The 14,761-nt window shown below is 32.8% G+C and overlaps 1 protein-coding gene across 2 annotated transcripts; it reads left to right on the forward strand.

Moving 5' to 3' along the window:
* The first annotated feature begins 1,275 nt into the window (after positions 1-1,275).
* Positions 1,276-14,089, forward strand: LOC128243198 (alpha-(1,6)-fucosyltransferase-like). 2 transcript variants are annotated; one of them, XM_052960801.1, is made up of 9 exons: positions 1,276-1,418; positions 2,148-2,328; positions 2,961-3,069; positions 8,958-9,186; positions 10,676-10,901; positions 11,176-11,352; positions 11,713-11,863; positions 12,006-12,167; positions 12,561-14,089. In XM_052960801.1, the coding sequence occupies exons 1-9, from the start codon at positions 1,319-1,321 to the stop codon at positions 12,675-12,677; spliced, it is 1,452 nt and encodes a 483-aa protein (XP_052816761.1). In that variant the 5' UTR covers positions 1,276-1,318; the 3' UTR covers positions 12,678-14,089. The 2 variants fall into 2 exon arrangements, with proteins under 2 accessions (XP_052816761.1, XP_052816762.1); XM_052960802.1 differs by having other exon boundaries at positions 2,961-3,030.
* Positions 14,090-14,761: the final 672 nt, after the last annotated feature.

Consider the following 14,761-nt stretch of genomic DNA (forward strand, 5'->3'; position numbering starts at 1 on the left):
GTACTCAGTGTGTGGTGAATCATAACTCGATGTCTCAAAGCTTTTCTATGAAAGCAACACTAAAACAAATGAGCTAAAATAAGATTTAGAAACTTTTGTCTGAGAACAAACTTATTACATATTCATAAAATCAATAAATAAACTGAATTATTATGATATAAATGTGTATAAATATGAAATGATTTTAGAAAATATATTTGGTAACTGGTTTACTAGTTCAGTGTGAGAAATTTTTTGATGGCCACGTGTCCTTGATATTATACATAAATAACTTACTGGCCAAACTTGGACATAGAGAGCTATGTATTATATATTATACTGTTCGTAAGAGGACAAAAAGAGCAAGGAATTATGAAATAAATGGTACTATGATACTGGCCCTTGTTTGACATAGAGAGCAAGTAGTATGCAATTAGTACCATCAGTTCTACTTGGACATGATGAGCAAGGTAATATGCATTATAGTGTAACGGTGGTCCCTTTTGGACAAAGAACGCAATGTTTTATGACCTATATTGTTATACTTGTCCTATTGGGACATGGAGAACAAGGTGTTATGAACTGTACTGTTACACTGGCCCTGCTTGGACATAGAGAGCAAAATACTATAAATCATACTGTAACATATGTCCTGCTTGGGCATAGAGAGCAGGGCCTTATAAATTGTACTGTAACATTGGACCTACTTGGACGAAAAGGACAAGGCATTATTATTTTACTTTAACATCTGTACAACTGTGACATACGGACCAAGGTATAATGAGTTATATATTGGTCATATTGGGACATAAAAAGGTATTATGAATTGTACTGTGAATCAGGTCCTACTTGTATATATAGAGAAAAGTTATATGAGATATACTGTAACATTGGTCCTACTCTTACATAGAGGGCTAGGTATAATGCAATATACTGTAACATTAGTATAATAATGTAACATTGGTCCTACCTGGACAACGAGAGCAAGGCATTATGAATACTTCTGAAAAATTTGTCCTACTACTTAATAGAAAGCAAGGTGTTTGAATTTTACTCTGAAATTGGTCCTATTTGGACAAAGAAAGAAAGACATTTTGTATTACACTGATACATAAGTCCTACTTTTTAATATTAAGTTATAAATTCATTTAAATGATTTTGAAGCTCCCACGGGCAATCAATTGATACCGCAATCATTGCTTTATAGCTATATTGATCGAAAATCCGATCAATGTAACTTCTTGATAATCAACCTAACAAATTGGTTATGTACCGAGTAGCCATATGTTACACACGTGTACTTAACCACTGCAGGAAATATTTAAAAACGTTTGTGAAGATGAGTTTAAAACATGTGTTGTGCATAGTGGCATCGTTATATATATTTATATCATTAAGCATTTTAATTATTTTTATAGTGACAACGGATTATCCCGAAGGTAGTATGATTATTCGTGTTAATGTGTTTTATGATTCGATAACTTTTGTTGTGCTATTGTGTTGTCATGACAGTCGTAAATTTGCAGAACATAGAAAATTTACACATAGTAAAACTGTTCTGTAATACATGTGTTTTTTGTTGCCTTGACATATATCGATATATGTATTTTACAGAGTCGCAAAGACATTTGTAACAATTTGTAACAATTAACGAAACATTTTAGTTATACTTGTCATTTATTATAGGCAATATGGAAATTCACTTACCGGTCGTACATACGTTAGACATAAAAAACAATCTATGATATTTTTAACCGATGCCTTGGTCCTAGTGTGAGCTATATTGTAATGCAATGCTGCCTTTCTTCAAATTGGACAAACTAGCATGTCACCTTCTGATACCTTAGAGAGACATTTCATATTCTTCCTGTTTTGCATGCTCTTTTCACTTCACTACGCATGAAATATATAATGATATGTTGGAAATAATTTCCATCGGAAACACAAATAACATTGTAACTATAAAATTCTCCACGATTAGATTAAGAATAATAATTCAAAAATGCACGTGAAGTTCTGTTAACAGCTCTTTTACTCTAGCTTTATCAGTATTTTGCTTCTGGAAAACATTCTGTGATATACAATGACTCAATTATTTAAAACATTCCGAAATGAGTTACAAAACTGAATTGCTATAATTACTACTCTAGAATTAAAATTGTATTTAGATACGTCAACCTCTTACATCCCTGATCCTAAGTATGAGGATGCAAGGAGGGAAACAAGGAGGTTATCACAAGAAATGTGGATGTACATGGATAGCCAACTTAAACGACTGATAAGCCAAAGCGTAGAAACAGAAACTGAATCTATTAAAGACATCCTTGCTTTTGGCTCTCACCTTCATACGTAAGTATGTTAGTAGTATCTGTGATTATTCATTTATTTGTTAAACTGCCATTTTAATGAAGCATGATATATTTGATACCTTCAGTATATCATATTATCTATATAATACAATGAAAAGCACTGGGACAATCCCAGTAAAATACATAACATAAATCTTGGTTAGGGGCACAGACGACAAAGAGCAAAAACAGACACATATGAAAACCACAAACATAATAAACAAACACCAAAAACAGACTTCAGACTCGTTAAAATGGCTTCATCGATAAATGATGGGATTAGCACCTTTAAACGGTCGGTAAAACACGAGTTCACAAGCAAACGAGTCTACTGGGGGCTTAAACTAGTTTGCAGGTCCACAACTTCCTAAAAGCATGTTTGATTAAAGTATAACATTCATTAGACGTTAGTAAAAATACACGAACATAGTAGAACAACTATATAGCTGAGTGTATAGCATTTGCAAAACATTGCAAAGTCCCAAATTATTTACTTTTAGGTTTAACTTCTGTTTAGGACAACGCAATCATGGACTTCTGGCAATACCATTTGCCTTACAACATTAATTAAACATTTATTTCTCTTTCATCAGTGTTAGTACTGACAAAGAGGACCCTTCTATACTTTTACAGGGCGATTTTATCGGCACATGACACATTGGAGGACGAGTTTGAAAAATGGCGAAATTTGCGATCAAACGAGGTGAGCAGATTTGTCCAAGAGCAACTAGACTCAATCCAGGCACGTATAGCCAATATTTTCAAGTTGTTTACAATGAAACTCATACATAGCTTATGTGTGTTAGTAATCTAGCTAAGAATTAATGAGGCCATACCAATTTCATTATGTGCTAAGAACCTAGCGGAAAACAGCAAACATACTTAAAACGGAAATGAATCCAAAATATTTGAGAACAGCATCCGGATTATTGTTGCAATTTTTTTGTATTATTGAAACGGGTTTGGTAATACTAATAAGAGACATTTTTTTATTCCTGATATTTAATTTAGAAATATGTTTTTTTTAGCATTTAAAGTCAACTTTTGCATTTTCCTATTGGAAAAGCAGCCCAACAATTTTTGTTGGAAAATTCTCACTTTCCCATTATTCAATATGGGAAAAATCAGGAAATTGGAAAACTCCAATTGGAATCATATCCAATTGAAATCTTCCAATTGGAAATATTGGCAATGGGCTTAATTCCAATTGGAAATTTCTTTAGGAATATATTGTGATTTTATGGTGTTTTTATTGTTTACTGTGCCTGAGTCCTGACGTTGTATCCATTCAATTTCATGCTAACACTTTTGTGCCGATGTCTTAGCGATAAGTTTTAAGCATCACTTATTGTATTTTTATGCAATAAATCATATCAAAAACTACCTGAAGTATTCTAACTCAACCAGTGACACAACTTCCATTTTTGTAAATGTCTTTAAACTGGTTTCTTCTCCTCAGGGGCCAGTTTTTAATCGATTAAATGTGGTCACGAACGACTAGTTATTCATTTTGGAGCAAATATTAAACTATACGCTTGAAATGTTGTTTTTGGTTGACAGTACCTTTACACTTACCACATTTTACCATTGTCTTTATTTTTAGTAAAGATGTTATAATTTAATGATGAGGCATGTGAATTGTTATACCTAACATAGTTATGTATTTCGTAGACACTGTTCTGCAGTATGATATTATTACATATCCTTCACCATGTGCCCATGAAAAGCCTACCCCAAACACAGTTAATCATAACATCAGAGTTTGGGTATATGTTTTAGAAAGAATATCGAACTGTATGTTGGGCTAGTGCATCTTGCATTACAAAATAAATGATATTGGTATAGCCTATTGCCATAGTCCCTTTACTACATTGTAATAGCTAGGCCTGTCATTATACAACATGGCAGAAAAGCAAAAAACAACATATGATTTATACTCATATGAGAATCATCTTGTACCTTTTAAAATGGAGTTTACAATTGTTCACCAAAAAACTGGTACATGTTAGCTCGCTGAAGCTCATATAAATCACTTTCCACGTCAATCTGTTAGGGACTCTCTCATGTTTTGGCACCAAACAATATATTCCAGGTAATGCATCAAAAACACTTGAATAATGTTAACTTAACTTTTTGATAACAAAATACAATGAACGTATGTAAATAAAATCTGGTTTTAATCGGGGTCGAACCTACGCTTGTTGAAAAAAGATAAGAAAACCGATAGCATAACCACTCAGCAATAGGGGTTCATACATAACTTTTAGAAATCATTAATATTGACTTCAAAGACTGTATTTAAGTATATATCAGCATTTGTTGAAGGGTTCCAGTTGTGAGTATCTTAGTTCTAACACTCCTGATAATTTGATACACTTGATTTCGTATTTGAAAAAAAAAGTACAACACAGTTTACAAACCATGAGCGAGTCACTATAACTTGTACAAGATTCATATCTGGTTGATACACACTCCCTCAGTCTTAAAAACTGTTTCACGTGATTCTTTTAAACAAAATTAGGTCCGTAATATCAGTTAGAGCTGACCAGATGCTATAATTTGATTCTAATGAGTTGTGCAAGTTGTTACATTGCAAACATTTGTTTAATGATTAATACTTGTATGTACTTGTATTTGAATGTGACTTCAAACCGGGTAATCACAACATGTTACTTTAATCAATACTATCTGCTGTGAATCTGTCAGACGAATTTGTTTACTGAGCTTTACAGAAGATGAATGACACTTAAGTTTTGCAAAATGGATATCTCAAACACCCATGTGTTAGTCATATATTTCTTCCTACAATTTCCCTAAAGAACCAGGTAGGTAGGAAGGTTGCACCCCCCCATTCCGGGGAATACGGTGGATTTTTAATATCAGTCCACCCAATCCCAGGTAAATCCACGCCAAATACCCCCGCACCCTGGTGACCCCGCATCCTAGTTAAAATAAAATAAAGAGAAGCTTAGACTTACAAGCCTCAAAACTGTTATAAACATAATGTTTGATACTTTACTAGACCTTAAAGGGCCGTATGATAAAATAGCGAATAAATAAGCAAAATGTGGAAAACTGACATAAACTTGGAATTTATGTGTACAGTGCATTGAAACTAACTAACTGAAGTACCACATAGTTTACAATTAATTTATTTTCGAAGTTTTTTCGTTAAAAAGATTACTAGGTATGTATATATAGTAGAATTCATTATTATGCGTGGTTGGCTAGTCGAAGTTACCACGTGATATTACCAAGTTAGCTTAAATTTTCCAAATGTTTAGGGTAAGCCTACGTAGCACAGTGGATACAACACTGCAATTTTGGCGACACAAGTTCGAACCCGATCTCAAACCGATTGTTTTTTACATTTTGGTATTTCTTTAACAATTGTGATATCAAAGAGTAAAACATTTTTTTAAATAATTGTCCTGAGATTCTTTACCAAAAAAACTTTGTTTGGTGCCAATATGGTGTATAGTCCCTTTAAAGCAGCATTTTGTATATCTGTAAAGTTTACATTGCCTATATTCCTTACATTATATTTTTCTTTTTAACCTATAACTTTTCTTAAGCATAATCTTCAAAATTGTCGGGATGGGGAGTTATAACCCTAAATTAACCCAAATACATTTTATGCAAAATTTCTAATTGGCTGCAATTAGGCAGCTCAGATGCAGGAACAAACATCACTTGTGTCCTAATAATAGCTTTCCATCTGACAAGGTCTAATATAAGGAATTGTCATGTGACTGTTTATTAACTCTCAATTTATTGAAATTGGAATTACTTACATGAACTTGTTAGAACTGAATTAAATGGATAACAAATGATTGTTTAAATAAAATAAAATAGATAATTGCATATATGAACTATCTTTATTTCTTGTTTGTCAATATGAAGAATAATGCAATGGCTTTTTGAATTTCATAAAAGGATTAATGGAAGAGTCTTTTTTTTTTTACAAATTGTGCTATCTTATAATACAGATCATTATTTATTTAATCTTGGTACAAATGGAGTACAAGGTCTGTCTGATGTTACAAATAGCAAGAAGATAGATAGAATGAGTTAAATTTTAAAGCAAATCATGGTGATTTGCCTAAATGTGAATGCTGATTGAATCAAAATGGTTAATGAATAATAATGTTCAATTGAAACAAGTGATAGTGTAAGTTTGGTTTGTGTATGCCATATATTCCCCAGGGGGGGAGGCAAAATCCCTCGGAATCCTAACCTTATAAAATTAGTAATGAAAAGTATATTACCTTGCTCACTGCTATAATAATTTACTTATTAAAATAAGTATAACTTGTAAAAATTCTATCTTGCTTTTTTGATGTATTATATATTTATCTGTAGCATTGACAATTGATGATAATTACATACTATATTATTTATTCATTAATTGTATGTATACTAGAGCATCAAATAAATATAAGTTAACATGCATTCAGATTTCTGTATTAAGTCTTATAATAAATGTTGATATTGTGCTCAGTTTTGTTAAATCACTTGGTCATATATCAAAATATACTGGAATTTAGACGTAAATCGCCTGGAATTCAGACCAAAATCTCTTGGGATTAAGACCAAAATCCCCTGCGAAGCCTCTCAGAAATATGGCATGCATGTATTTGTGTCCATCTTTCACCGTAAAGGTTGTGGGTTTGATCCCCACCAGGAATATGTTTTGTAGCCTCTAAAAATTAAGACTAGGAAACCGACTTCAGGTTGATAATATAAGCTTATGGTTTTCATCAACTCCAAACAAATAGAAAATAGCTATCAGCTAAAAATCCTATTCAACAGTTGTTTGAGAATGCTAAATCCTAACAGTACGCGGGGAATTAATCTTGTGACACACATAGCAATAACGCGCTAAATAGTGCAAGTGCATGCAGGTAATTTGTACAAGTAGATGTCAAGTATCATCTTGGTTTATTCACAACAGAAACAGTAGCGTTTTTATTAAATCTCACCCAGCTTGTGGTAACATGGCACATCGCTGGGGCGGTTCCAGGAATTGATGTTAGAGGGGGCGTAACTAAGGTCCGCAACTTTTGACATGTGCCCCTCCCTCAGAACCGAAAGTGTATGCCATGAGCTGTTGTATGGGGATTTGGGGTTACTCCCTCAGGAAAAATTTAATAATTTGTAGTCGGAAATGGTGCATTATGAGTGAATTTTATTATCTTTGTTTCTCTGATATTGATGAAAACAGTAAACTTGGATTATTTTAGAGGGGGCGCACGCCGGGTGCTTAATCCGTTAGTGCTTCGACCAAATTCCTTGAGCTACACCATTGCATTTACCTTAGCTATGACAACGACATATTTTTATAATATTTTCTTTGGTTAAAATGTGATGTCTTAATTGTCTGTTAATATTCCCACTAACATAACATTCATAACCTTTTTAAGTGGCCTGCACAATGCAAACCACACCAAATTCTTTGAGCTACGTCGTTGCATTTACTTTATTTAGCTATGGCAGCGACAGGTTTTCATATTACTTTCACCTGTTTCAGTGAATGCTTCTATTTTTTCTCAATTCCAACTATTGATATATCATCACCATATTCATACATTCTCATTCACCAGAGTTTTGATAATGATGAATCAGTTTTCCAATTGGAAAAGCTTGAAAAAGGCCAATTTCCAAATGGGATTCCCATTGGAAAAGCTGACTTTAACTACAAAAAAACATATTTCTAAATCAAATATTAGGAATAAAAAAATATCTCTTGTTAGTATTACCAAACCTGTTGATATAATATACAAATAAAAAACATTGGGTGAAAAACAAAGAAATTAAGTTTGCAAAAATTCCGGATTTGCAAACTTAATCCGGATGCTGTTTGAGATCAGGTAACCCACACACGGAATATTTAAACGGCACTTTATGTTTTTACAACGCATGTATATCTTAAAGATACTAATATATGATTAATATCAAAGTTCAATCCTTCCTAATGTTTTTTGTACGTCCTTAGGTTATGCAAACAATTGTATCAAGTTTCATGCTCAAAAAATGTGGAAAGGCAATAAATGTTCAAAACACATATAATTTAACAAAGGACAGTTGCCCCCTTTTATGAAAAGAATGTATATTGTGATATGTACACTAGGTAGGGGAACCGTAACGAAACATATATTAAATTTTCACCTTAAGTTAAATAAAACTCCTCATAACATTGTACTTTGCATAATCATTATACACTTAAACTTTTGTTGTACTCATTATATCGCTTTTAATACTTTGAAAATAAAATAATTTGACTAACTAGTACAATAAAAAAAATCAATAGAGTTTTATCACACATTTTAAAATCGTTTTTGATTTAAAATGGTTTCGGGGAAAGTTCGTATACATTCATTCGTATATTTTATTGTACTTAAATTATACTTAATCAGTACTGATATTTCGTATATATCCTTTCTACAACAGCGTGCCAATGAATAAATAACCACTTCAATGTCAATGAGTTACAAAAGAGGAGAAACAGCTGTATGGCGAAGAGAGACAGCTACCAGCCACAGTTTCATTTACAATAAATATTGCTTCGTTAGATTCTATCCGTCTGATTTAGAATAAAACAATGAAACAACATTGTTGACTATGTTTCAGAACCCTTTGAACTGTTCGACCGCAGATATGTTCGTTTGCAAATTAGATAAAACTTGTGGATTTGGATGCCAGATGCACCATGTTACTTATTGTCTCATGGTCGCCTATGCAACGAATCGAACTATGGTTTTGGTTTCTAAAGGATGGCGGTACTCAAAGACTGGCTGGGATACTGTCTTTCGTCCACTGAGCAAAACATGCCACGAAAACCATCCAGATGTTATCAAAAGTAATGTTAAGATAGCGTATTTAAACCTTTTGCTTTCATTTTTATAACTAAACCATGTATTTCGGCCATTTTATTTGTTTTATGTATGATGAACGAATTACATGTCTGATTGCATCAGGATTGATTAACAGTATTTCTTACTTTCTTCCTGATAACGAAAAGTGCCTATATCATTGACAAATTCCACTACAATGATAAATTATGTTGATATGTTATATAAGACCTTTGAAAGAATAAGGTCGTCCATGCTGCAATGGAAATGTAGCCCGAATGCATACCACGGAGATCCTGCTGCAGTCGCAATATTGTTTTTACTCATATTTTCAAATTTTCCATGATTTTGTGTTACTATTTTTTTATCTAATATTTTATTTTACCGTCTTGATAGTTTTTCAAACCATTAAGAATATTTCATTAAATATCAAAACTACAGCTTTATGCATTGCCTTTAATCGCCAAGGTGGTATAGGTATCTTCTTCTCATGGGAAGTCAAAGTTAAGAAAAAAAGGAAAACAAGATGTTTTTATGAAAAGACATTGGTCCTGCGAAAATTTTAGAAATTAAATTTTTATGAATGCTTCTCAAAATGGAGACATGTAAACCAATTAAGAATCATCAGCAAATAAGATATTTCAGATTATTTTTTTTTTAAATTAACTCCATACTTTTTGTCATAACAAGTGCGATAAGGTTGCCTCAATTAGCAAATTTTGGAAACATGTTGATGAGATAGAGATGTGTATTATAACTAATTACCCTTGAAGAGCAGTATGTTTGATACACACTGCATTTGCTAAATATTAAACTAAGTGAAATTCTCGAATGTTTTATTTATACCGTCTTTTGTGCAACACAACGAGGTTCTACAAAAACTATTATTTAAAGAGTAAAATATATTATCGATGACGTAGCAACTTTACTTATTTTCTTACTTAATCAATTTGTTTAAAGATATTATTGCGCAAATACACACCATAGTTTTCACAAAAGTAACGAACATTATCAAATATGTTCAAACGTTACATACCAACATATTGACTTATTTTAGGAATCCGTTCTCTTGAGAAACTTTAAATCTAGAGTGTCAAACATGACGAAATAAGTTATCCACGATATTTTAAACAGTTACTGACTTACATTCGGAATGGGTGATATTGATCATCTACACATCCTAGATTTCTATACTCAAAACATGATCAAATATGTAATCCACGATATATTGTAATATATGACATGTTCAATAGAAGTTCAATAGATGTATTTATATTCTATGACCATGTACTTTGTGGGTATACGTCAAATAAAAGTATGTTATGTTCTGTTCAATAAAAAGACGTAACTAACCGACATACTTATGTTCTTTAGGAAAGGGTGGTTTTGAGAAATAACTTGCCATCTATTTTTATAGAAGAGTGGCAAAAGAGTCAAATATGTTTCCACGACGGTAAATAAAACATATTACATAGCTTACCGAATTACTTACTGCAGGAATGGGTCATCTTACGCGACTACAAATCGTAGATCTCAATACGGGAAACGATCTTCCGCTTGCGGTGCCAGACATTTTGCTAAAATGCATTCAACATTTCCACGGACATCCCGGACCGTGGTGGGTGGGGCAATTTGTGAGATACATTTTTCGACCAAATCACAATCTTGAGGAAAGTTTGAAAAACAAGGAGAAACGTTTTACATTCGATCATCCCATTGTAGGGTATGTTTGGTTTTATTTTAGCATGTGTTCAGAGTGCAATTGTACTATTTGAAAATGGTATTAACTGTTCTTGCTCATATATGTTTTCATTCTCCATCCCTTCTGTAGTAGTGTGTAATAAGACGTTTTTAATGAAGTTGATCGCGAAACGACCTCGCATACTTGGTTAAATGAAACGGTAAACAATCATTGCAGTACTTAGATTCAATTTCATGTCAGCGAGAACAAAATGAATAAAAAACAGTGTTATTTTGTCTTAAGATTGTTTCATCAGAATTCAGGTGCGAAGAACAGATAAACTTGATGGGGAAGCTTCGTTTCATTCTTTACAAGAGTACATGATCCATGTAGAGAGGTGGTTTGACGTTGCAGAAACAAAGACACCAACTGTACAACGAAAGGTTTACCTTGCCACGGATGACCCCTCATTGTTTAGAGAAGCAGAACACACGTAAGGAGGATATGTTATTTTATAATGATTTTGTAAAGAGGATACGTTATTTTATAATGATTTTGTAAAGAGGATACGTTATTTTATAATGATTTTGTAAAGAGGATACGTTATTTTATAATGATTTTGTAAACAAATGACCAAAACGACGAAAACATAACTATAAATGTCATCAAAGGCGACATACAATATGAAACAAATGCAAACTACAAATTATAGTACAATAGATAAAACTTTACACGATTCTCCGTGTAAGCATTTGGAGCAATTCTGCTTTTAAATTGTAATAATGTATATTTTCGGTAATGTAATTCAGTTTGATGAAATGGTTATAATCATTTTCAAAATTGTGAATTTTAGGTATCCAACGTACAGCTTCATAGGTGATGTGAATATTTCTATAAGTGCCCAACTTAGCAGCCGATACACTCTAGAATCGTTGAAAGGTGTAATAACGGACGTACACTTCCTTTCAATGTGTGATTACATCGTGTGTACACTATCATCACAGGTAGAGTTCAAATACTATTGCAGAGCGGACAAAATCTGTATTTGATTAGTTGTTTCCCATTAGTGTGTGCTGTTTTATCTTTTTCTTATATAAAATTCTATGATTTAACGATATATCAAGTTTCGAACTGTTTATTTTTAAGATATGTCGTCTTGCGTACGAGATAATGCAAACAAAGCATGGAGATTTATCTTCGAGAGTTAAGTCCCTTGACGACATTTACTACTTTAGTGGTGGAAGCCCGGAGAGATGGATAGCAATGTACGACCATGACGCGCGTAATGAAGATGAATTCAGTTTTAAGGTTTGATCTGTCAGAAGTTGATTGCAATTATAAGATATAATAAACAATGTAATATAATTAAAAATTTATTTTTTTCTTAAAATTGAACAGATGATGATTTTATCACGGCATTGATGTATATGACATTGTCCTTTTAGTATCATGATAATATATTCAATAAAAGGGTATATTTATGTTTATTTCATAAACGTGTGTACAATATGAGATATATGCAAGCTCGTTTTGCATGCTCAAGGGGCCTAATTTATACGAAATAAACTTTTAATCGATTAGATTAAATGTTTCAAAATATTAGCAAACCTTAATTTGATAATTTAAAGCGTTTGCCGTCTCCAATCTGGTAACGTAATTTTGGAATTGTATAAAACCTGTGTTCTTAATTTCCATATTCAGGCTGGCGACACCATCCAAAACTACGGGAATCATTGGGATGGATACTCAAAAGGAAAACATTTGCGGTCAGGCAACGAAGGTCTTTTCCCATCTTACAAAGTTAAAAGGTTTCAATAAATCTGATACGAAATGATAGTTTGCCTGTCCATTCACCAGGAAGAATTATATCAGAACGAAAAGATATGCGCCCTACCCCCCCCCCCCCACCCCCACACAAAAATAGTAATAAAATAATGCACGAAAGACATCAATAAGCATCACATTTCTTACGGGACCTCAAGCTAACACCCTACATCACGTTTTCAGCCTTTGTTCTGTTCCCGTTGCACGTTCTGTGTTTACTTTTCCGAATATTTAAATCAAAACGTGTTTAAGCGAGGTGCCTCAATGACTTATTCAGGAAAGTAAATGATGCCAAAAAAACAACAACAAAGAGGCAGTGACGTTTTTTATTCAGTAATTATATGCGACACTGCATGATAAAGCAAGATCTTTGCGTAATGCCGAAAGATTTATGTGTCATAAGAAGCATTTCATTAACATTAGCAAAGCATACATTGTTTAAAGGAAGTTTTTTGAGTGTGGTGTTAAGTGTAAAAAACCTGCTTGAATAATTGTGTAAGCATCTCGTTTCATAAACATCATTGAAGTAGGAGCAATCTGTACAATGTATACAGAGAGTATTCAGTGCAGGATGCACATGCCGACGAACCTGTTTTGAATGTCTCTGTAATAGTAATGAGAATTGTATGAATGTCATATCATGTATTTATGTCTAATGAGGAAATACATGTGTTGTCCTTATATATGTGTGAATCTGTATGATGCTTTAACTGTGTCGCTGCTAGCTGAACCTTATTGCTAGTTATAATGAGTAAAAAGAAGAAACTAATATCAAGAAAGAAAAACTTTCTTAATGCACTCAACGAACAGAAAAGGGCATCACCTGCAAACGAACGAATCGGGAGAACAGTGACAACCCATGGTTAATGGTACGAACAACCCGAACTAAGACAACTAGGTTAAATTTTATTTGGGCATCAACTGATCGCAGGATATATTGGAGCAACCGTTTAAACAATCTTATCTCGCTTCAAGTATATCACTTTAACACGTTATCATAGCAAAAAAAAACACTCGTAAATGACAAGAAGTGTAACTCTGAGTGAAACATCTCTAATGTATTGCCTTTTGCAAACGTATTCAATTTCAGCAAACACATTTGCTATAATTCATCAGAACATAAAATGTTTCGGAAAATACTGAATGAAATTCGAAGCATCACTACATTACAAAACCAACTTGTTTCGAATATATTAACCAATATTTGGATACCCATAGTTACCAAATTGCATCCCTTTAAATATGTTGTCTTAAACATTAGGCATAACCAAGATGGATACACATAACAGCAATATATGTACAAAATATGCACAACTATTGTGAATCTTTTAACCATATTTCTTGCCTTCAAATTAGGTGTTTAAGCAAAGAATTGAATGTTTCATCATGATTTTGAATGCTTTTTGAAGAGAAAATATATGGTAATGTCTGCTTGTTGTCATTTCGAAATTCGTAACTGTTTGACCTGCATTTCCGAAAGTGCCTCTCTTGGCATTCAAATCTGTTTAAGATTAATTAAGGAGGGAAAAGTATGAAATGTAAATCGGTAGAGGATAACATGCAATGTGTACCTACTTAACGAACCATAACTTGGTAAGGAAAATGTCGCAATATTACCTTCCTTGATATGAATTATGTGGTGAGCTAAGTTAACGTTGTTTGGGCTTAATTTAATCTGTATTTGGGTTTGCTTTCTTTGAGCAGATTGCAATAGGAAGCTGAAAACAGTCAAATACCTTTTTTTGTTCAGCTATTCCCTGAAATGTAATATACTTGTATGTTGATAAGCTTCTGTCTTTGGTTGAAATACTCAAATGGCTAGTTTATAGTAAATAAGCAAGTTGTATATGATTCAATACCAAAGGTCTAAGTCATATATTGGGCTCTCGCACATTATGAGATGGTTTTAGTTTAAAACGGTAAATAAGTTCACATGTTATGGTCATTTAATCAATTAACAAGATTAATGGCCTCTAGCCCATTTTACAAAATACTCAAATAAAAGCTTTTTATGATGTACAGGATGTATTTTACGATACATAGTGTTCAATCAATTTATTCGGATGTAAATGTATTAA

Source organism: Mya arenaria, chromosome 8 (genome assembly GCF_026914265.1).
Source record: "Mya arenaria isolate MELC-2E11 chromosome 8, ASM2691426v1".
NCBI classification, from domain to species: Eukaryota; Metazoa; Mollusca; class Bivalvia; order Myida; family Myidae; genus Mya; species Mya arenaria.